This window comes from Ambystoma mexicanum, chromosome 2p (assembly GCF_040938575.1).
Source record: "Ambystoma mexicanum isolate Mex_15411 chromosome 2p, UKY_AmexF1_1, whole genome shotgun sequence".
In the NCBI taxonomy this organism is placed as follows: Eukaryota; Metazoa; Chordata; class Amphibia; order Caudata; family Ambystomatidae; genus Ambystoma; species Ambystoma mexicanum.
In genome coordinates, this window is record NC_090923.1 from 1,086,681,402 (window position 1) to 1,086,705,279 (window position 23,878).

A 23,878-nucleotide genomic window follows, 5' to 3' on the forward strand; every position below is an offset into this window, starting at 1 on the left:
GGGTCGGGGGGGGTTGACTTCCTAAAGTGCCAAAGCTGCCCATAGAAGCCACCTTGCCCAGGCCCCCTATGGCCAGGGCTACTACCCATGTACTGCATCCCTAATGCCCCAGACTTTCGACATTATCATTGCCTGCTGCTCTATGCTCGGATGCCCACAGCCGACTCGGCCACAGCTGCCCCTCAAGGCCTAGGTTTAGATTAGGTAAAACATACCCCCTTTTGGCCTGCAGCTTCGTGACTCTGGGCCATTCCCGGGAAAGTGATCTCTTTCTCTTCCGTGCTTCTTTCCCCTTCATAGCGCTTGCATGTGACTGCAACGGAACCCTGAATACATACATTGGGCCTCATTATGAGCGGGTCCTGCGAGCAGACCAGGATGCAAACAACGGGCCCGTTGTTTGCATCCTTCCCATTCCCATTGTGCCCTATGGGGGCTCGAATGAGAATGAGAATGGGGATGGTCCGGGTTCCCTGAATGGAGAAATATCGGGCCCTCCAAGGTCGGAATGGCCTGGTATTTCCCCATTCCAGGAACCGGGACCCAGTACCCGGAATGGGGGTAACCATGCCGCAAATAGTGGCATGACTACCTCCAATGTCGTAATGAGGCCCATTGTAACGAATGACATCCATTGCTGGTAAGCGCAGCAGTCCAGAGCACCCATGGGTTATTGACAGCAACGGCTGGGAGCATAATGACAGGTGACAATGGATGGCCGAATATTCATTGACCGAAGACACTTGAATGCAGGGCAGCCATTCGCTGATTGACTTAAAGGCCGGAAACCAATTGGTTTGCGACCGAAATCCTGAGCATCCATTGGTTGAGGTAACAAGAAGGCATGACATAATTGGAAAGTCATCATAAAGCCATAGGGCATCCATTGGTTCCCAAGGAGGAGATTCGGACATGCATTGGCTTATAACATACGAATATAAAATGCGCATTGGCTGACGGCACAGAAAGCCTGGATATGCCGTGGTGATTGATATAGAAAGGGAGAGCACCCATTCATGACAATAAGAGCAGGTAAGACTAACCCTAGGATACCGGACATTCGTTGATCAACAGCAAAGGAAGGGAATGCATCCACAGGCGAAGGCCCCGAAATGAAGCGCATCCATTGGCCCGGGATGCAAGGGGTGGGGCTATCCAGGTGTTACTTTCACAGGAATGCACAGCAACTGCTGGTCCATGGCAGAGAAAACACGGCTATTCATTGGCTGTTGACAGGAAATATGGACATTAACTGGTTGCTGACACCAGATGTCAGGTTATTCATTGGTCAAAGGCATCTGAGCGTCCATTGGTCGATGACACGGCAAGAGAGGGTTCAGGCAGGGAAATCGGGCATACTTCATTAGTTAAGCAACTACATCAGGGCACACCCCCTTCCTTTCTAGTCATTCTATTACAAGATATCCCAGAAACACACACTAGAGGTGGGCCTACAGTAGTCGCGTGTGGCACAGGCCCACCGCGCACGATGCCAGGGCGGGGTGACCCCGATGTGGGCCACGTCACCTCCCGGACATTAGCCATTTAACCCCAAAAGTAAGCGTAGCTTGTTCCATGCTTAGGCGCCGACGAGCCAATTACCCTCTCAAGGTGTGCCCCCCTCATGCAAAGTAACACCTGTCAGCCACGCGCTTGTCAGGGAAGTGCCAACGCGCCATCTGGAAGGGTGTGTGCAGGAGTCTGCTAATAGGATTGCCTCATTTAGGAGGAAGCCGGGGAAATGTCACTCGAATTTCAGAGCCGGCCGCCAACCCTGTTCCATTGCCTCGGGGGTGCCGCGTTTAGCGCCTCAGCCCACCTCCAGAGCAGCAAAAGCGCTGCATTAGGCGAATGGTGGCCAGGATGGAGCTCCCTCCTCCCTCAGGAACAAGAAGGGGGCTCTTCCCACCCTGGATGGGAGGATAGCTCTGTGTCAACGTGCGAGTCTTAGAAGCAACACCACGCTGAGCAAAACATACGTTCGAATCCCGACCCACGCTTGAAAAAAAACCAAATCAAAATAAAACGAGTGCCTCATAAATAACCTGCTCTTCCAAAATGTAACTAATGCCTAGATAGCGCTGCAAATAAATGCAAAAATGAATAAATAACCCCCTGCCCCCCTCGAGGATTACCAACCCACACAAGCTTGATCTACTTCGGCACAATGCCAAATCTGAGGCAACAGTTCCTTGGCATTACTCGCTGGAGCGGCCAATTTAAAAATGGAATGAAAGATTTTTAGAAAAGGAAGCGGGACAAATGCAGTGGACAAGGGAGTTGCTAGGTCTGGAAAAGACCCGGGGCTAAGCTGATGTCGGAACTGTTGGGACTGGGGGCTAGCTAGTCTTTTGGCTGTAGCTCCTGAGATTCTATCTGGGGCTACAACCAAAAGATCAGGGGTTATAGCCCCACCCTAGCAACGCCCCTGGCAGTGGAGATGACGGGAGGAAACAGCACAAGGAGAACCGAGTCAGAGCTGATTTCCAGCAATCTCCCAGTGCTGACACTTCTTCTTGTTTTAGTTTGGGCTATTAGGTGTCGCTGGGGACACCTTGAAACCAAAACGATTGCATCAGAGTACAGATAAGGAGGGACACAGAGTGTGTAGGTGTTGTGTGGTTATGCGCCTATCCATTGCCTGCCCATGGCCATTTCCACCCATTCCTGCCTTTATCCACCCAAAGCACCCCCCCATGGGAACTCTTTGAGCTCGCTTTAATCAAGCCTTAGTAGTGCCTGCCAGTGTTTGTTTAAAGCAGTCTTCTGAGAGTTAATGATTTCATTGGAGTTGTGAACGCACTACTGGGGTAATAATAATAATAATAATAATAATTTGGCATTTATATAGCACTACGAACCCTCAGGTATCTGAGCGCTGCTTGTGTGGTGCTCATTTATCGACCTCCGAAGGATGAAAGGCCGAGTTTGGCCCCACCGGGACAATGTCAAAGTAAGCGCTCTACTCGCTGTGCCACTTGACCGGCTAATAAAAACGTCTTACCAGGTCTGCCTTCAGCCACTCGATTTAGAAGCACTCTGCGTGTCCTTCATTGGTAGCTTGTCAAAAACAAGCATTGGCAAAGCCACTGACGTCCTGTTTAAAACAAGCATTGGCAAAGCCACTGACGTCCTGTCTAAAACAAGCATTGGCAAAGCCACTGAAGTCCTGTCTAAAACAAGCATTGGCAAAGCTGACATGTTTTGCATGTGCATAGGTTTTAAGCTTTTTCCAGGCACTGCTCTTACATACCCGGCTACTTCCACCATTTGGCACCTGTTACCAACAGCGGGTAGTTAATAAACAGTTCCTTTCCCGTGCCTACACAAAAGCTCAAACTGTTGGCATTGCCAATGCTTCTTTTATTTGCAGACAAAAAAAAGGATTCAGGCAACAAGAAAGTGTCAGTGGCTGTGAGGGGTGCCAACCCAGAGGAATTGCGATGCGTGCATGTGCCAGCAAAAAGCACCATTTGCATGTATGCACATGTTTGGTAGAGTATGCAAATGGCAAAGAAATCCCCAGATCCTGGACACTGGACTTCAAGAGAGTTTGCCTTGAACGTGTATCACAGCGCTTATGCCTTTTCAATGTCATAGTCTGTGCTCGATAAGCTCTAATACAATACCCTACCATACCGTCTCAGGCCTACTAATTTAAAAGTTGACTCTTCTAGCCTTTCTGTTGGCAAACTCCATTATGGCATTTGATAAATCTATTCTCAGAGCAATGTCATTTTCGATGGAGAGACAAGCCTTTCTTTGCTCAAGTTTGAGCGCAGATAGTTTTTAATTAGTTTCATTGGAGAAGCTCCTCCCTACACTTGCTACTGAGACTGCTATAGTTGAAAGCATGTGTAACGCCACACAGACACTGGGACAGTGAAAGTGCGGGTTATTATCAATGGGAATGAACTGAGGCACATCTTGCATGCTCCCTCCCATACAATCACATGCACACATGCACACACACACCGACTACCTGGCATGCCATCCCACACCTCAGATCGGCTTATCATAAATGCTCTTCTGGTGGGAGTCTGTCTAAGCGCTGTAGCTAGTAAACCCTATGCAGAGACGTCCAATGTCAGGTGTGAAATAATCAGCCATTCCAAGCGTTTAGGGTCCTCATGTTGCATGCTGCATGCTGCTAATTCGGATGAGACACTTAAAATCGTGCCAGAAGTGCAGAATGACGTGTGCCAGAAATGCCTGGACCTACAGAAAATGGCTTTGCAGCTCTTCTTCTGCATGTGTTTAATACGCCAGGGTGTTCATGAAGTAGGGATTTTAGGAGGCGAAAGCAGGCGGGGGTTCTTATCTTTGGTGGGCTTTAGTCTCAGACTGAGCAGATTCTTGGCATGTAGTCGACATGTAGATCACCCTTGTCATTAAAAACAAATGCACCTCTCTTAACTAAGCCGGTTCATGCCACGGGGCCTAGTAACATATATGAAGATCTCCGGTGTGTTAGAATTCTGGCAGGAAGGCCCATCTCTGGGCTTTTGTTATTTCAGCACCTACTGTACTTCATTTATTTATTCGGATTTATTTAAAGCGCACGTCAGCCCGGGGGCATCGTGGCGCTGATACATGAAGACATACATACTCTGGTTACAGTGGAAGGAAGATGGTTACAAAGCAATTTTCATTACGGGACACATTTCGTATCAGACGTATGCGAGCTAGTGTAGGTGAAGGAGGGATGAAGTTAGTTGAATAGAGTGGTTCTGAGGGATTTGCGAAAGGCGTACAGCGATGGTTCTGCTCTGAGTGAGATGGGGAGGGCATTCCAGAGCTTAGGTGCTATGTGTGCGAAGCCAATGCCGCTGGCCTATTGCTCTTCTTGCAGTGGGTACCCGGAGTTGGTTGGCGTGATGGCTTCTTCTGGGACGGATGGAGGAGTTCTTTGTTATAGTTTCAGATAGGTAGGGGGGTGCTGTGTGATTGATTCACTTGTGTGCGAGAGTGAGGATTTTAAAGTTGATTCTTTCCTTGACTGGGAGCCAATGGACGAGTCTTATGGCCTGTGAAATATGGTCACTTTTGGGGAGGTGTGGGGCAGCGCGGAGGGCGTTATTTTGCACTATTTGGAGCCTGCTTAGGTTTTTTGTCGATGTGCCTGCCAGGAGGGCGTTGCAGTAGTCCTACAGTAGTACTACTAGACAATGTACCTGCATGCTCCGTTCCACACCTTAAAAATGAATAACTAACTTCTCTATGCTGTTTTCAATTCTTTTTGCAAATCATGATACTTTTTACAGCATTGGGGTTAAGGACTCCGTAGGTGCACAAAGAAAAAAATGTCACCCCGTGACAAACATCAAAAGTCGGAAACCATGGAAGGGATACATTAGCATCATTCCAAGAGCCTAGCATCAATAAATCCGATAATCTAAAATAGACGCCCGCCACCTCATACAAAAAAGTAGAGCGAACAAACACTGTTCTGTCAATCTTTGGACAACTGGGACTCTTTCTATTAAACTGATAGCAGAACCAACATGGAAAAGGTTCTAATAACCACACCCTAGCACTCACACATCCTCCAGGCAATCAAAAGAATGTGCTAAGAAAAAAGAGAATGGTGTGCCCAGTCATTATGTATGCCGCCAAAAACTCCAATCCCATGCTGCTATTTCCCAGAGGGTCTCTTTTGATGCCTCTCGCCTCTGATGAGCAGCAGCTCTTTGTGAAAGAACACGACCTCTGAATTGGGGTGACAATGGATCTAATAAGGCAAAGAAAGGTGTAATTGATATCCAGTCTTCTGTTCACGACGGGGAAGGACCGTACAATGGGTTAATGCACCTGGTGTAGCCCTCTACAGTTCCCGATGAAAAGGTCATGCAGGTACTCGCTTTACCGGCTTCAGAAAGATGAAAGGCTGAGTTGTCTCTGTCTTGATGATAACATGTGACCTGCTGGTTAAACAAAAGTGGTTCTCTGCAGCAGGCACATTAACCTGCAGAGCTACTTTCCAATCCAAGGTGAAAGAAAGCTTAAAGACAGTGAGCAGAAAATGAGGTGACCCATATTCTAAATGTATATGGTGCTCCCTGCACCAAGAGTTGTTTTGCCCCCTATACATGTGATAAAAGGCCCTCCATTTAGAACTGTGGCTCCCATTATACCTTACCTTTGGCTATGCTGGCTAGGGCTGACGGGTGTTGTAGTACAAAGCATCTGCAGAGCCAAAGCTTCCAGACCCCTGCCTTACTCGATGGCAAACATAAGAAGGCAGGATTCAAGCTGCTAGTGGCGATCAAAGGCCTGCCCTTTGAAACTGCCATGCACATAGTTTAGCAGAAATTATCTCACACTCCGCAGTGGTTTCCAGGTTAGCCTGGCAAGTAACTGGCACTGTCCAAGTCTTACTGATAGTTACATCTATTTATAGGCCGGGTTCCACCCCGAAATGGAAACGTAACTTTCAGACAGTAACAAGCTAAGAAAACACAACCAATTGCAAGTGTATCCCGGTTCCTAGGGCAGGGAAGAGGAGAGCCATTCAGATGCACAACTTCAACCTCGGAGCAGTCATTTAACCTGTGCCTTCAAACGGTTGGCAGGATAGCTCAGTTGGTTGAGTTGCAACTGCAGACATCTGTGTGAATCCTGTTTGATACAAGTTCAAATCCTAAAAGTTTATTTTTAGCCTTTTATTCTTCTGGGTGAATAAAAGGAGGAGCAGCATTCAAACGTGTAATAAAAGCGAATGAAAACCTCTTGAGAGGTACAAGAAAAGATGAGAATACTTGCCAACTTTCCTTCAAGTTTGTCTAATTGACAAGCAAGTCCTGCTTTCATTACTACTCAGTAGTACACACCCTCAGAGAACCGACCAGGTTAACGACCCCCAACCCCAAAAAGGGATGACGGCTAGATGGAGACACCCGTACAAAAGCGATTTTATTTGTATTTTCCAGTCCGTAGAGGAGAACTACATGTACCACAATGCAAAGTAATGCAGGGATAGGATGGAGCGAACCAGCATTTGAGAAAGGGGAAGCTGGTAGATAGGCAGATGTGACAGGGGGGAAGGAAAGTAGAGAAAGAGAACTAGATTCAAAGAAAGAAAGACACAGACGCCCTTTAAAGGAGGTGGAGGTGTGTAGGACTCGTCGTGTTGTGTCTGATTTTGCAGGTTTCGTCGCCTCTTCTGTGCTCCACACGTGGTGCTTGCTGGCTGCTCCTCGGTACAGCAGCGTCATCGCTCGTCAATGCAGAAAGTGCCTGGGCAGCGCTTGTTCCATTGCCTTGATGGGAGGCGTAGTTGGGCCCTCAGTGCTTGCCGCCCACTTCGCCCCTCCTCTCCAGTGACGTCGGCAGGCCGCTTAGAGCTTTTCTCACCCATAGTGGGCGGCCTGGCCACGTCAATAACGTGCACCTGGACTGTGGCTGCAACTGGAGACGAGGGAACAAGGGAGCGCCCGTTCTGGTGACCTACCATCACCATCAGTGGCCCACATCAATCAGGTAAGTTTGGAGCCTTGTGCGACTGCCCATGTGGCCCAGGGCAGCCCCACTTCTTTCTACCCGACGAGAAACCCTACATGTTTCTCTTACAGAGCCACATGCAGTGGGCCAACATTATTGGCACAAGGGCACTATATAAGACCTCCCATCTTCCCTTCCCTTAACCTACCTTACTTCCTCAGCACTCCGCCCAACTGAAAAGCTAGCATCAGTCTGACTCGAGCTGTACTTGGATTGAATTTCTTTATTTGTAAAGCGCGCCTTGCCCTCGGCATCTGGGCGCATATCTTACTTAGATAGGTAGAGTGAACACTACCCATCCAGGCAGAATCCTAGTGCAAGGGGTCGCCTGCAAATCCAATGAAGTCTACTAGGTGATGTGAGGGGCCCCCTTACCACTCCTTGCTGGATATTTGTGCCTGGTTTTACTTTTTATATCTTTAACCACTGATTCTTTTATGGTTGTGTTCTGGCCAAGTAGAAGCCAATTTCCTGCCATACTTCTTAGCAGGGTTCCGCAACTATGGGCAAGCTTAAAGTATGATATGTTATTTATAACACGCTTAATACCCAGAGGTTCCTAAGCGCGGACCCGGGGATTGAACCTGTGTTGCCCCGTGCCATCTTGCTTCCAAGGCGAGCACATTGTCCCTGAGTATCCTCCCAAGACTCTATGGGCATTTACACTCACTTCGAAGGGAAAGAGGGTCACGCTGCATGGCTGTCAGATAAGCATCCATTTTGTCTTTGAGAAAAACAAGCAGGGAATTGAATCTGGAAAGACCTAAAACAGCCTCACTGTTCACCTGCTCACGTTGGGTGCACAGAGAGATTGCTGGAAGGGAGGGCAACCATTGGGCAGGTCATAGCTGCTCAGGCTCGCTCGGGCAGACTATTGTCAGCAGCCTACCCAGGCCAGGGAAAGGCGAGACACCCTCTGCCTGGGAGCCTCCTGCGCGGGCCATGAACGCATCTGAGGACCCCCGTGACTGGGGATAGAACAACTCGAGGCATGTGATGGTCGCTGACATTACAAATGTTCTTTTATAATGCGCTTGATACCAGAGACCAGTTTCTTAGTGCGAGACCTGGATTCGAACCTGTATTGCTATGCGTTGTCTTGCTTCCAAGAAGCGTTGCCCCTGAGCTATCCTCCCGGGCCCACATCAAAGCGTGGAGCATCCTTAAGTTGGAGATCTCGTGCAGAACAGGCACTGGTGTGCACCGAGAATGCCGTGTACAGATGTTATAATGCCCACTTAGTCTTTGCATCGCTTTGTGGTGGTCTTAAGAATGGGCATACTGGATGTGTGATGCCACCACTTCACACAAATACACCAGCTGCTTTACTTACAGCCCAAACAGGGGGATCCAGCCCTCCTCCCCCCACCACCTTTGGTGTCAAAGCTTCTCTTGCATGAATGTGAGCATCTTGTGCCAGTAACAGCATCTCGCCTGCGCAGCAGCTACGCATCTACCCACACACTCGCTGAGAAGAAGACCCCGGGGGTGGAAGGTATGCTCACAGCAGCCGCTGAGTCTGTGCGGTGCTGTGTCACATCCCTCACCTTGTGCAGTGAGATCCAGGCAGAGCAGTGATGCAGGAGGAGGCCACATACACTGGCCTAGGAAGCCTGATGTCCTCTCTCAGCTAGGCAGGAAGACCCCGTACTGAGATTGGCACAAGCAGCCATGACTAAGAAAGCCTTCGGGCAGTGGCTGAGGAGCTGAAGGGATGTCATGGGAGGGCTTTCAGGCCTTCATCTCCAGTTTACAAAAATCATCTTCTTGAAGTTGCGCTGTGTCATTAATTCAACATGAAAAATCAATGAGACCTCTACGTGCATCATGGACTCATGGAGGGGCTGACAAGGACTGCCATTGTATTGGCATGCTGGCAGAAAGGGCTCTGAGGCATGGAGACAGGGTTGTACTTGCAATCTAGACTAGCAGGCAGTGGGAAAGGTGATTCTGGTCTGCAGGCCGCCTGGCTGAAGCGTAATGCACAAAAGAGCATCACACCTAGGCCGACACACATCATGTTGCGCTTTAGCCCGGCGGGCCGGAAACCGGAATCGTTGATGAAGCTGAGGCTGGTGTGGTAGGTGGGACCTGGTGAAAGGGGTGTGGTTAGTGGCATGTGGGGCCGTGCAGCGGGAAGTGTGTGCAAGAGGACGCCCTGCACTGAAATTGATGATGGGAGGTAGGGAAAGAGAAAGAACGACCTTCCGGGAGGCGGCCTTTACTGGGGCGGTGCACTGCAATTTGGCACATTTGCAAGCAACATTCAGACTTATATCTGGGGAAAGGTTATAGGAGCAGAACTAAGATAGCAGGCAGGAAAGAGTCAGGGAGAACGAAGTGTGTTGCTACAGAACATCAACTAGGAATGAGGGACCGGGCATGAAATTGGATAAAGGATGGGGAATGGCTATGAAATGGATAGTGGTATAGAATGTACTCTGTGAACACGCTGGTTTTTATATAGCATAAACCTAGCTGTGAAGCAACAGAGCCCTGTACAACAAATTGGTCCCGTGCTAGGGTCCAATAATGTGGGTACAGTTTGAAGGATAGACTCTAAAAGGTTCACTGGATGAGACATTGAGAAAGGAGAAACAGAGGGTAGAAGCAGGCTCGGACTGGCCTATAGGGCTATAGAGCAATGCTCGAACCAAAAACACAAAATGCAGGTGTGGGCCAGTTTTTATGGCTAAAGTGGGCCACTATTTTGTCCAATATGGGCCAGTTTGATGAGTTACTTCACTATGCAGCTAGTCGTTTTGACCATTGTTGCCGTATAAATATTCTTTAAATTGCACAATTTGCATCACATTTTATCAAAACAACTCCCCCTTGGCTACTACTCAGACAATCTGTCACAAGAGGAATGAATTGCCATTTGCAATTTGGGCCACTTTTTCATTGGTGCCCAAGACAATGTTACGCCCCAGTCCGACCCTGGGTAGCAGGTGGAGATACCGAGTAGGGTGGGAAAGGCGGCCCCATTGTTAATTCCTGAGGTGGTGGAACCGCAGCCGTGCTACTGTTGACGCTCTAGTCCTATGAGCTTCACACGATAGGAACTTCCACATTGCTCTTCCGAGTCCCTGATTTTGCATCTGGAATTCACAGCCTTGCCTTCTTCTGCTTTGAGAGAGAAAGCACAGTGGCTTACATTTTGATACCACCACACGACCCCAAAAGTAATTAAGCACCCCTTCCCATATCTTCCCCCGTTTTCTATGCCAACCCACCCACCCCCCACCAGGAAGACCCAAAAGGTGACAAATTCTTATGCAAAGCTTCTAACATTATTCTGGCTTGAACAGGCTTTAGAAAGGACCCCTGGGCGTCATTTCTCTGCAGGGTTCTGATTATAGCCACTCACTTTGAATTTCAATACTTTTTAGATGGGTGGATATAGTCTGGAGAAAATATCCACCAAAGAAGAACTTACTGAATTGGGGGTATGCTATATAAATGAATAGCTTCCCATTTGCTATAATAAAATGGTCACTAGCAGCCAGTCCTGACAGTTGTATGCTTATGCAACAAATACAGCTAAAACCACCTGAAAAAACAGACGGAATTGCTCACTGGAGATGGGACTCACAACAAGAGGACAGACCCCCTAGACCAGGGTCAGGGACAACAGGATTAGTGGGTTTTTTATGCAGCAAATATAGCACCTTTGGCCGCAGTGTGAGCATAGGGGACCCTTTCGGCCATCGCCGGGTTGTGCTTGCTCAGCATGTTGACTGGGGACTTCCTGAATGGTCCTCTCCCAGTGCCCCCACTGCCTGCTGGGAGGATTAAAAGGTGGGACACCGGAAGCCTAATTTCTCTCTCGGTGGTTCTGAGACAAGAGCTCTGCAAACTCCCCACAAGCGTGTCCTTGCATCATAACGTACTCCCCTGCAGCCAGCGCTGGCCAATGGGCCGGCTCGTGCCGGGTATGCGATCCGGCATCAGATGTCTCCCCGGATCTCGCACCCCTCAGATCTGACCTAGACATTACTGAGCCCCCAGCTTCGCAGATGGAAAGATGTTATATGCTTGTTAAACTGCGTAATCAAAAATACATGCTTCTGCAGTAGGAAATTAAAATGTGGGTCCATGGGGGCCGACTTTTGATTTTCACTACAGGGGCAGAAATACCCCCACCTTTGTCCTGAATATCAGCAAGCGACCAGCCCAACCCATCTCCTGGCCAAACACATTTTAAAGCACTTGTTTTCTTTATAAGGAATTGTGAAAACTCATGCGATTAACACCCAGTTTTTAATATATAGCATCTCAGCAACAGTCTCTGAACCTTCTGAGCTACCCTGTTAGCCTCCTACTGTAGAGGGTGTCTATGGATCCCTTACTGTATGTACTAAACATCAATGCATTACCAACAGTATTTTGGGTGCACCACTGCCATGGAAGTTATTTAAAGTGGAATTGATGTACAGTGTGGAGTATGGAAAGAAGCAGCATGAAAGAAATTGCACCTTTTTAAAACTATTATTTCTAATATTTCCTTTGAGTGGAGTCCAACTGCCAGCTCTGCCCCCTCGGAACTCCGCCCTCCAAACTGGATCTCCCTTTAAATTGTTTCCATTTCCACCACTGCCTGCAGCTGTGGGTGCACGTCAGCATGTAAGCCCCACAAATGGACCATGCCAGCCGCCCGTGCCTTGTGCCAGGCATAGTGTGGCAGGGCTTGATGATGTGAGAGCCTTCCTCTCACAGCATGATTCCACTTCTGAGACCAGCCTGCCCCTGTGTGCATGATGCATGAGTCTCTTACTCGCGCCTTCATTATCGCAGGAGCACTCCATCTCTGGGCACCACAAAGGCTCTGGCCCAGACCTACAACCAAGGCGAAATAAAGGCGCAGGCAGGTGAAAAGTCCCTCGTTTCCTCGTTCGCTCTTCCTTTCCCTGTTCCCCTTTCTCATTCACCACTTAGTGTCTCCCTTTGTATATTCCCTCCTCTCTACCTCTATTGGCCTCTGTTCATCCCTCACTTTCTTTTCTCCATTCGCTTCCCTTTCCCCTCTACATTCCGCCCCGCCCCACTTACTTGCGTGTGCTCCTGTTTGTCTCCCCTGGATCTCTTCTTTCTCCTTCCCTTCCTGGCTTTCACTCTTCTATTGTTCTTCATTTGCACTTTCTCCCTCTCTCTCCTTCTATCTTCACTCCCTCTCTACCTGTTCAGCTGTGCTGCTCTCACCCCACTTAGCTCCTCCCCCTCCCTCATGGTTCTGCTCTCTCCAGTTGTCTCTCCTTCTCTGCCCTCTCCCTTTTTCTCCCACATTCTCCATTTTTCTTTCCACACTTCCTATCCAGTCTTCTGCTCTCCTGCTCCTCTCTGGAACTCTCTAGAACTCTCTGGTTCTCTCTTGTGCTCGCCCCTTCCCTGTACCCACTGTTTCTCTTTTGCATGGCTCTGTCCTCTCTACCCGCCTTCCCTGCTTTCCTTCCTTTTCACACGTTATATCCTGTCTTCTAGATTCATCTCTCCAGCTCCCCTCTTGTGCTCTCTTCCTCTCTCTTGTGCTCCCCCTTTCCCTGTTCCCCACTATTTCCCTCCGACACGGCTCTGCTCTCTCTGCCTGTCCCTCTTTCTCTCCTGCGCGCCTCTGCTTCCCATCTGCCTCTCTTCCGTTACACACGTTGTATCCTGTCTTTTGCATTCATCGATCCCACTCCCCACTTGCACACTCACATTCTCTCTGTGGTCCCCCTTTCCCTGTGCCCCGCTATTTCCCTCCCAAATGGCTGTGCTCTCTCTGTGTCTCTCTGCCTGTCCGCTCCTCCCCATTTCTCCCACATTCCCCTCTCTTCCTACTGGTGCTTTCTATCCTGTCCTCTGCATTCATATTTTCCGCTCCCCTCTTGCACACGCCCCCTCTCTCTTTTGCCCTTCCTTTCCCTCTGTCCCACTCTCCCCCCTCTTGCCCCCCTACTTGAGTGGACCCGCCCTCCAGCCTGTCTTTTCCTCTTACATGTTGTTTTCCCTCTTCCTATCTTCCCCTGTATCGTCTTTCCTCTCCCCCCACCTTACCCCCACTTTCCCTCCCTCCCGTCTCCGAGGAAGTGTGCATGTGTGTTTGTGGTGGGAGGGGGCGCCGTGATTGTGTGCCGGTCTCCCCAGCTTCGCTTCTTATCACGTCCATTAATTAATTAAGGGGCTCATCGATAAGAGAATTCTCAGAGCGGCGCCGAGGCGAGCTGCCGCTGCAATGGACGCACATCAAGGGACCAGTCCCCCCCTTTTTTTATTATTATTTGCGACAATATTTAATTGCTAATTGATTCAATTACCTCTGCAAAGCAGCATTGCCTTATGCAATCTGTTGGTGTGCGTCAGCGTGTCTTATATCGGCCGTCGCAGGCAGCTGTGTACTGCGCCATCGCCGCTCGGGCCTCGCATTGACTTCGACGCCTTTGCTTTGTTCCGGGATGCGCGCCTTTCTTTGCTGGTACTCACTGCTACTCACCACTCACCCGGAGACTGCGGCCTGCTTCAGGTGGCCTTCAAGCTCGTGCCCAGGCCCGAGGCCACAGTGCCGGCTCATGCGCGTGCGCACCTGCGGGCCTGTGTGTCGTGTAGAAGCCCAGCAGCCGCGTGTAGCGGCATCTTGATGCTGATGGCTGCATGAGTGAGCTGCAGCAGAAGGTAGCACCACGTGATCTTCCACGAGGAGAGCACGAGCTTGCTTTCGTCCTCCTAACGCTTGCACTCTGCGGTTGGCTTACTGGGATCACATGATTCCAAGGTTTGCGAGCAGGGACTAGCCAAATAACACCAACTTTTTAGGGGTAAATGAGCTTGTTGCCACTTCATTATAGAAGTTTCAATCTCTCTGGTTACTCGCAGTAGGAAGAAGCCTGGGTAACAGTGGTAAGGGGAACAGGCGACACGATACAGGGGCCAGAAGAGAACAGTAGAGCTCCAAACTTGCAAGTTTTATAAACGAGGCACGTGGACGGACCTCAAACAGAAATAAAGCGGGGTAACATTCCAGCCTTCGTATAAAGGCTGCAGAATACACGAGTTGCCATTAGCAGTCCTGACACATAGAGCAAGTCAATGTCATCTTAGCTAGCCAGGACCTCCTTCCATGGTGATAGCCTGGCACAGGCAGTGTCATGAATCAACGTCCGGGGCACCAGTGGTCCAGGCGTGAATTTCAGTTTCTAAGCCACCAATCAGCCCCACACCTCTAGTACTCCAGAAGGGATCCAAACAGATTGGAATAGCAAGCCAATTATAAACCTCCTTGTCCAATTTTGGTAACATGGATGGAATGGCAGGCTTATCTCTGCAAGGTCGTGAATCGGTGGTTAGTTGAAACACAGCAAAAATACACTTATTACCCTAGGCTACAAAATACAACCAACCCTACAAACGACATTACATCAGAGCAAGCTCCTCCGGCCTACAGTGGCGACCCATGGGGCTTCTTTCTGGGCACATATGCGGGCCAATTTATTAGAAGGGCAGAGATCCATCTGGTAGAGGAATTTGTGTGTGATGATGATTTCATCAGTGACAGTCTCTATTTGCCCTGTCCTGAAAACAGCATAGGCTTGCAGTTTTTCCACCACTCTACACGTTCCTAAGAAATGGAAACAGTGTTGCTCCCAGATATGGTGCAAGCAGTTGTTTTGACCAATAAGAGTACAGGGCCCTTCCAGTGCTTGGAGATGAGTGCAAAGGGTAGACTGGTGGCCCATTAGAGTAGATAGTCTTCTCCAACAGCCACTTGAGTTAGCTGCAGGATTGCATATCTTACAATGCATGTCACAAACAGGTTGGGATGTGTCTTCAGTTCTTGCTGTATGTTGATTGCCATGTCCTGCCCTGAAAATCACCTTTTTAGTGCATAGCATGGAGAGAGGTTGGGATATGTCTTAAGATCGAAGTGAAGAGTTTGTGTTTGCATGTATTGCCATACCCTGCGCTGCAGATCACCTTTTTAGAGCATATCATGGAGAGTTTTATTTATTTATATATGTTGGCATTTGTAGAGCGCACCTAGCCCTGAGGTATCTGGGTTGGTAAATGTCTTCAGAGCGAAGATTTTGCTTTTGCGTATATTGCCATGCCCTGCCCTGAAGACCACCTTTTTAGTGCATGTCACAGAGAGGTTGGGGTGTGTCTTTAGTTCTTGCTTTTGCGTATATTGCCATGCCCTGCCCTGAAGACCACCTTTTTAGTGCATGTCACAGAGAGGTTGGGGTGTGTCTTTAGTTCTTGCTTTTGCGTATATTGCCATGCCCTGCCCTGAAGACCACCTTTTTAGTGCATGTCACAGAGAGGTTGGGGTGTGTCTTTAGTTCTTGCTTTTGCGTATATTGCCATGCCCTGCCCTGAAGACCACCTTTTTAGTGCATGTCACAGAGAGGTTGGTGTGTGTCTTTAGTTCTTGCTTTTGCGTATATTGCCCTTCCCTGCCCTGAAGACCACCTTTTTAGTGCATGTCACAGAGAGGTTGGGGTGTGTCTTTAGTTCTTGCTTTTGCGTATATTGCCATGCCCTGCCCTGAAGACCACCTTTTTAGTGCATGTCACAGAGAGGTTGGGGTGTGTCTTTAGTTCTTGCTTTTGCGTATATTGCCATGCCCTGCCCTGAAGACCACCTTTTTAGTGCATGTCACAGAGAGGTTGGGGTGTGTCTTTAGTTCTTGCTTTTGCGTATATTGCCCTTCCCTGCCCTGAAGACCACCTTTTTAGTGCATGTCACAGAGAGGTTGGGGTGTGTCTTTAGTTCTTGCTTTTGCGTATATTGCCATGCCCTGCCCTGAAGACCACCTTTTTAGTGCATGTCACAGAGAGGTTGGGGTGTGTCTTTAGTTCTTGCTTTTGCGTATATTGCCATGCCCTGCCCTGAAGACCACCTTTTTAGTGCATGTCACAGAGAGGTTGGGGTGTGTCTTTAGTTCTTGCTGTTGCGTATATTGCCCTGCCCCGAATATCACCCTTTTAGGGCATGTAATGTCATGGAGAGGCTGGGGTTTGCCTTTAGTTTGAACTGAAGAGTTTACTTTTGCGTATATTGCCATGTCCTGAAGTTTGCCTGTGCGTTTATTGCAGGCTCCTGACCATCACCTTGTGCTCACCTGGCCTGGTTCATGGCACTCACCCTTGCCATCTCTTTCTTCTCCCTTCAGCTGGTACGACATACATCTTTGGAAAGGGAGGGGCGCTCATCACCTACACCTGGCCCCCCAACGACCGGCCGAGCACACGTGCGGACCGCCTGGCTGTGGGCTTTAGCACGCAGCAAAAAGATGCCATCCTGGTGCGAGTGGACAGTGCTTCGGGGCTGGGCGACTACCTGCAGCTACAGATAGTAAGCACCGCTTTCCTTTCTCTGGGGTGGGGGCGAGGTGCCGGTCCTTACACTGGCTGTGCAGTCTTACTCTAGTTCGTTGCTGCAGTGAAAAGCACAGCATGCTGGTAAAGTCCAGGCCGTTGTTGTGAAATGTCAATTTTCCACTGAAAGGCGAATCACTGCAGTCGAACTGACAGAGTTGCAACCAGTGCCATTGATATGATCTTTTGCAGTGAAATGAAAACCGCTGTACTGAAATGTGAACTGCTGTAGTTAAATGTGACGCTTTGCAATGGCATGCAAATAGATGCAGTGAGAAGTGAACTCTTGCAATGACATGTGAAACCCTGCAGCGCGATATTATGTGCTGGGAAAATTCGAATAATTCCAGTGGCTTACAAATCATCACTCCAGTGAAATGTATATGTGTTGCAGTGTAATGTAAAATGCTTCCATTAATTGCTAGTTGTTAAAGTAGAATGCAAGTTGATGCATTCAGCTGCAAATGTAGTCACATGCTCATTCTTTTCCATTGGATGGGAACCACTTTGCAGTGGTATAGGACTCACTCAATGCCTCGGGATGGGAATCACTCACTGCAATAGAATCGGATTCATTCACTGCATGTGGGTGGGATTCACTGCTGTAGGATGGGAATCACTCACTGAGGTGGCATGGGAATCACTCACTGAGGTGGGATGGTCATCACTGCTGTAGGATATAAATCACTCCCTAAGTGGGGTGAGTGGTTTGGGAATCACTCACTGGTGTGATATCTGAATCCCTCGCTGCAGTGTGTTGGAAATCACTCACTGCTGTGGGATGGTAATCACTCACTGCTGTGGGATGGAATCACTCACTGGCGTGGGATCTGAATCCCTTGCTGCAGTGTGTTGGAAATCACTCACTGCTGTCGGATGAGAATCACTCACTGCTGTGGGATGATATGGCATTTATAACGCGCCTATACACAAGTGTTTCAAGGTGCGAAGAGGCAAGGGAGGGGAACAAAGGGAGGACAGACAACGATCCTACTAGGCCAGGTGTCATTCAGATCGCGCAAGTCCGTGGGAAGAGGGGAAGGAAAAGTGCGAGGGGCAAGGGAGAGGCGAAAGTGCAGTACGTGGGATAGTAGAATAATAAGATAAAAATAAATAAAGGGCCAGCTGGTGGCAAGTGCAAGGTAAGTGCAGACAAAGTGCTGGGAGGGGGGCTGTAGGGATACAGAGACAGTCCCGCGGTGCAGGGGTTGCCAGGGAGGCAGTGCCGGGGGCAAGTGGCTGGGCCAGGGACCGAAATCAGTGAGAGTGGCCCAGTGCAGATTCAGTGCAGTTTCAATCAGGAAGTTAGCAGGGGAGAGGGGAAGAGAAAGCAGAAGCAAACAAGGTTTTGAGGTGCTTCCGGAACTGGAGATGGTTCTCCCCAAGTTTCAGGGAGGCAGGAAGGCAGTTCCAGAGGGAGGCCCCTGCCGCGGAGAGAGATCTACCCCCAACTCGTTGCTTGGAGAAGCGGTTGACCCTGAGGGAGTTGGAGGCGGATGAGCGAAGAGCTCGAGAAGGAAGATATTTAGGGTGAGAGAGTTGAAGGTATTTCGGCTCTGGGCCCCAGAAGGCCTTGTGGACAATGCAGAGGGTTTTGAACTTAATCCTCGCAGCCACTCGGAGCCAGTAAAGAGATTTCAGTCCTGGAGAGATACGGTCTCTGGGCTTGAGGCCAAGGACAAGTCTTGCAGTCCTGTGCTGGATGAGTTGCAGAGGGCGGAGAGTAGAGGCAGGCAGATTTAGATAGAGGCTGTTACAGTAGTCCAGCTTAGAGAGAACCAGGGCTCTGGAGACAGTGAGTTTCTGGGGGAAGGAGAGGAAAGGAAGAATACCTCTGAGGAGGTGCAGCTCGTAGTTTGACTTCTTTGGGACGTCAGAAATGTGAGAAGAGAAGGAGAGTGTGGAGTCGAAGATGACCCCGAAGTTTTTTGCCTTGCAGGTAGGAGCAGGAAGAGGGCCAAGAGAGGCCGGCCAGAGAGCTGCAGGGAAGGAGGGAGTGGGTGTGCCGATGAGTAGAATCTCAGTCTTACTGGCATTAAGGCAGAGGTCATTGGAGGCACACCACTCCTGGATAGCAGACAGTCAGAGATGAGGGAAGGGAGAGGAGGAGGCCGAGGATAGCCTGAAAATGAGCTGGGTATCATCCGCATAGCACTGAAAGTTGGGGCAGAGAGCGGAAATGCGGGAGGCAAGGAGTGCCAGATATTGGTTGAACAGCCAGGGAGAGAGGTTAGATCCCTGGGGGACACCACAGGTAGAGAAAAAGATGTCAGAGAGGAAGGACCCAAGTTGGTCCTGGGAGGGTCGATTGGAGAGGAAAGAAGTCAGCCACACCAGAGCCTGACCAGTGATACCCAAGTTATCACGGAGACGGTTGAGCAGGATTGCATGGTTGATAGTGTCAAAGGCAGAAGAGATATCAAGCAAGATGAGAACACACGGAGTGTTAGAGTCAAGGTTGGAGAGCAGGTCTTCATGGATGTTCAGGAGAGCAGTTTCCGTGCTTCTGGCAGCTCTGAAGCCAGACTGATGGTCATGAAGACAACCCACAGATTCAGTGTGGAGATAAAGCTGAGAGATGGCCAGTTTCTCCAGGAGCTTGCCCAGAAAGGGAGTGATGGAGATTGGGCGATAGTTAGTTGGGCAGGAGGGGTCGGAAGAGGGTTTCTTAAGAAGAGGGTGCACATGGGAGTGCTTAAGGGGGGATGGGAAGACTCCAGTGGCTAAGGAGTGATTGCAGAAGTCAGCCAGGGCAGGAGCCAGGGAGTCGATGTGGTCCTTGATAGTTTTGGAGGAACACGGGTGAACATGTTTCGACAAGACTTTCATATATCGGACTTGTCTGGAAACCTTGTCAGCAGAGAAAAGGGGAAAGGCAGAGAAGGAGGGGGGGTTGGCTGCAGAAGGGCCAGAGGAAGAGCAGGGAATAGGATAGGAGGAGGGAGGCTGTAGGAGGAGAGTGAGGACAGGATGTCCTGAGTTTTTTAAATGAAGTGAGAAGCCAGTGCCACGCAGAGGGCCTGGGAAGGGACAGGAGGGGTAGAGACTGCGGCAGGATTGACCAGTTCCTTGCAGATTTTAAAGAGTTCAGCCGAGTTGTTAGATGCCGCAGAGATGCGGGCTTGGATGTGAGCTCTCTTCTTGGTGAGGACCGAGAGCCGGTATTGTCTTTGCAGCAGGCGAGTTTGTCAGAGGATGAACCTGAAGCACGCCATTTAACAGTAAGTGGAATCACTTACTGGCGTGGGATCTGAATCCCTTGCTGCAGTGTGGTGGAAATCACTCACTGCTGTGGGATGGAAATCACTCACTGGTGTGGGATATGAATCTCTTGCTGCAGTGTGGTGGGAATCACTCACTGCTGTGGGATGGAATCACTCACTGGCGTGGGATCTGAATCCCTCACTGCAGTGTGTTGAAAATCAATCACTGCTGTGGGATGGTAATCACTCACTGCTGTGGGATGGAATCACTTACTGGCGTGGGATCTGAATCCCACGCTGCAGTGTGTTGAAAATCAATCACTGCTGTGGGATGGTAATCACTCACTGCTGTGGGATGGAATCACTTACTGGCGTGGGATCTGAATCCCACGCTGCAGTGTGTTGAAAATCAATCACTGCTGTGGGATGGTAATCACTCACTGCTGTGGAATGGCAATCAGTCACTGGTGTGGGATCTGAATCCCCCGCTGCAGGGGGGTGGGAATCACTCACTGCTGTGGGATGGGAATCACTCACTGTTCTGGGATGGGAATCACTCACTGGTGTAGGATCTGAATCCCTCGCTGCAGTGTGGTGGAAATCACTCACTGCAGTGGGGTGGGAATCACTCACTACTGTGGGATGGAATCACTCACTGTTGTGAGATCTGAATCACTTGCTGCAGTGGAATGTTAATCACTCACTGTTCTGGGATGGGAATCACTCACTGGTGTAGGATCTGAATCCCTCACTGCAGTGTGTTGGAAATCACTCAATGCAGCGGGTGGGAATCACTCGCTGCAGTGGGGTGGGAATCACTCGCTGCAGTGGGGTGGGAATCACTCACTGTTCTGGGATGGCAATCACTCACTGCTGTGGGATCTGAATCCCTCGCTGCAGTGTGGTGGAAATCACTCAATGCAGCGGGGTGGGAATCACTCACTGTAGTGGGGTGGGAATCACTTGCTGCAGTGGGGTGGGAATCACTCACTGTTCTGGGATGGGAATCACTCACTGTTGTGGGATCTGAATCACTCGCTGCAGTGGAATGGCAATCACTCACTGTTCTGGGATGGCAATCACTCACTGCTGTGGGATCTGAATCCCTCGCTGCAGTGTGGTGGAAATCACTCAATGCAGCGGGGTGGGAATCACTCGCTGTAGTGTGGTGGGAATCACTCACTGTACTGGGATGGGAATCACTCACTGCTGTGGGATCTGAATCCCTCGCTGCAGTGTGTTGGAAATCACTCACTGCAGAGGGGTGGGAATCATTCACTGGCGTGGGATCTGAATCACTCGCTGGAGTGGAATGGGAAGCCATCACGGGAAGTGCCAAGAGTTGTTCTAGAACTGCTTGCTGCTTGAGGAGAGGCCCGGGTACATCCTGCAGCTAGAGATGGAGGGTTTTGAAATGAAGATGGATGCATCGTGTTGCTCCTGGTCGCAGAGTAATGTTTGCTGCATCAGTGCAACCCAGCCTGTTAATGCATGCAGTTTCTCCGAAAAGCATTGACATTGAAATGCTGATGGCGCGCGTGAAATATCTAGTGTCGCAACAACGCATTTGCATTGCGCTGGAAACAGACGCATTCATTATTAAAGGGAGAACACATGGCAGTGCAGTTAGAAAAGTTGCTATTTTTGGTTTGCCGCAAGGGGTAGTTGCAATGCAGCGCGAACATGTGGATTTCACTGAGGAAAGTTGCGCATGTGTAGAGCAGTGGTGTACCATGGACGGTACCCTGGGAATATGGTAGTGCAGTTGCAGTGCCATAATGAACGTGGCAGCGGGAAATGCTGCAGTCCAGGGGGGGCTCTTATAATTGCGACAGTCGCAGTGCTGTGCCGCTCGAGGCCCTTACATAACGGTGGCAGCAGGTACGCGTGTGGACGTTTCCAGTGGAGAGAGTTGCAGTACACTTGGGGCAAGTGCAGTGCACGTGGAGAAAGCTCCATTGCAGTGGGGCAGTTGCCGTGCAGTGGGGTTAGCTGCGGGGGGTCGATAAAGAGAGACATTCTTACTTTTGCAGTGCCATTTCGGGAACAGTTGCAACGCAGTTGTGGCAGTTGCAGGGCATTGGAGAAAGCTGCAGTGCAGTGTGCTTAGTGTGAATGCAGCACCGTGCTGTTTGCGCAGATGCGGTTATCTGTGGCGATTATAGGGAAGCACAGGCAATTCCACTGGACTCGGCTGCAGTACAGGAAAGGCCGCTTCAGTGGTGGCAATTGCTCGGCCATTGTGGGGCTGTTATGGGAGGGGCATACGAAGTCAGCTGTGATTCGGGGTGGATGGATGCAGGGCTGGAAAGGCCAGTAGACTACACTGGCAACATTTGCGGGACAATTGTGAGCAATACATGACACTGGGCGCAGCTATTGTTCAGTCGAGAGAACGCTGACAGTTGCACTGCAATCGGGGACGTGCAGTTGAAACAGGTATACTAGTGGGGGCATTTGTAGAAATGGCATTTGTGCAGGGGGGACATTTGAGGTGTACTGGGGGAGCAATTTGGGATACCGCAGTGGGTTGCCACAAGTCCAGTGTCATTAGTAGCTGCTTGCCAAATGAGCACTTGTAGTGCAGTCGCCTGATCACCTGCCCAACAGGGACAACAGCACTGTGATGCACACCTTGTAGAAACGGGGACAGTGTTGGTGCAGTGGAAACCGTTGTGGTACAGTCAGGGTATGTGTGATCCAATTAGGATATAGACAATATAATGAAATGTAACTGCAGTGAAGATATGTGAAATGCAATGGGACAATTGCATTGGGCACAGCTGCAGTACAACAGGACAATTGTAGTGCATTTGTAACAGCTTAGGGTGATGAGGACAGTCGCAATGTAACAGGACTTTTGCAGGGGGGCCTGTTGCAAAGAGGGAAATTCCATTGGGGGTAGTAGCTGCAGTGCAATGGGGCAGTTGCAGTGCAGTAATTACGGTATCAGCTAATAACGTCCCCATACATAATGTCCCCATACATAATGTCCCCATACATAACGTCCCCATACATAATGTCACCGGGAAAAGCCATTGGCGACATTGTATATGGTGGCATTATGTATGGAGACGGGTTGCGTGGATGTCCCGTTAAAAAAAAATTGGGGGCTACAGGGGTGTCCCCTGCGTGTTCAATGTAATAATGTGCCTGCAAGAAATGGCGACTTTTTTGCCAGAAGACATTTTTGCAGGGACATTATTACATGGAACCGTAATTACAGTGTAATGGGATAGTTGCAGTGTGTACCGTTGCAGGGTAATGTCAACATCTGCCTGGGTACAGTTGCAGAGCAGCAGAGGCCACTCCCCAAATATCACAGGTCAGCCTGCCCTGTAGCTTGAGAAGCGTCAGGAGATGAGTGTACCTAATCAAGTATGGGTCGCCAGCACCATACAGGAAGCAGTGACTAATGCCAGGAAGGGAACACGTCAAACCATTCTTCGTTTCAGCACGCAGGCTGAGGGATCAGGCCAATCCAATCGCTCGGATTGCGGCCTGAATCACACGATCCAAGCCCGCATTCTGAGCAACCTGATGGGTGATCTCCTGCCCTGCCATCTTCCTCCCAGCCTCCGCTGCCCTCTGTTCTCCAGCCCCTGCCCTATCCCGCACCCCTGCGCCACCACTGCTGCGTTCCCCTGCGGCCGCCATGGAAATTGAAGAGGGGCTCTGCATTCCATCTCCACAACGGCCATGTTTGGCGAGTATTTTGTTTGAATGAACGGGACACTGCGAGTGTGTCCCGTTCATTTAAACAAAATCACATTGCAGTCCGCGCCCTGGATTTTCAGATTACAACACTTAGTGCTAATAGCA

General features: G+C 49.8%; 1 protein-coding gene across 26 annotated transcripts in view; it reads left to right on the forward strand.

The window, feature by feature from the left end:
* Positions 1-23,878, forward strand: part of NRXN2 (neurexin 2) — a 2,524,532-nt gene that overhangs the window by 2,059,995 nt on the left and 440,659 nt on the right. For all 26 annotated transcript variants that reach the window (XM_069645062.1, XM_069645065.1, XM_069645068.1 and 23 more), the window contains one exon: positions 16,649-16,830. In XM_069645062.1, the coding sequence (XP_069501163.1) occupies positions 16,649-16,830 (182 nt within the window). The remainder of the gene's footprint in view (positions 1-16,648; positions 16,831-23,878) is intronic.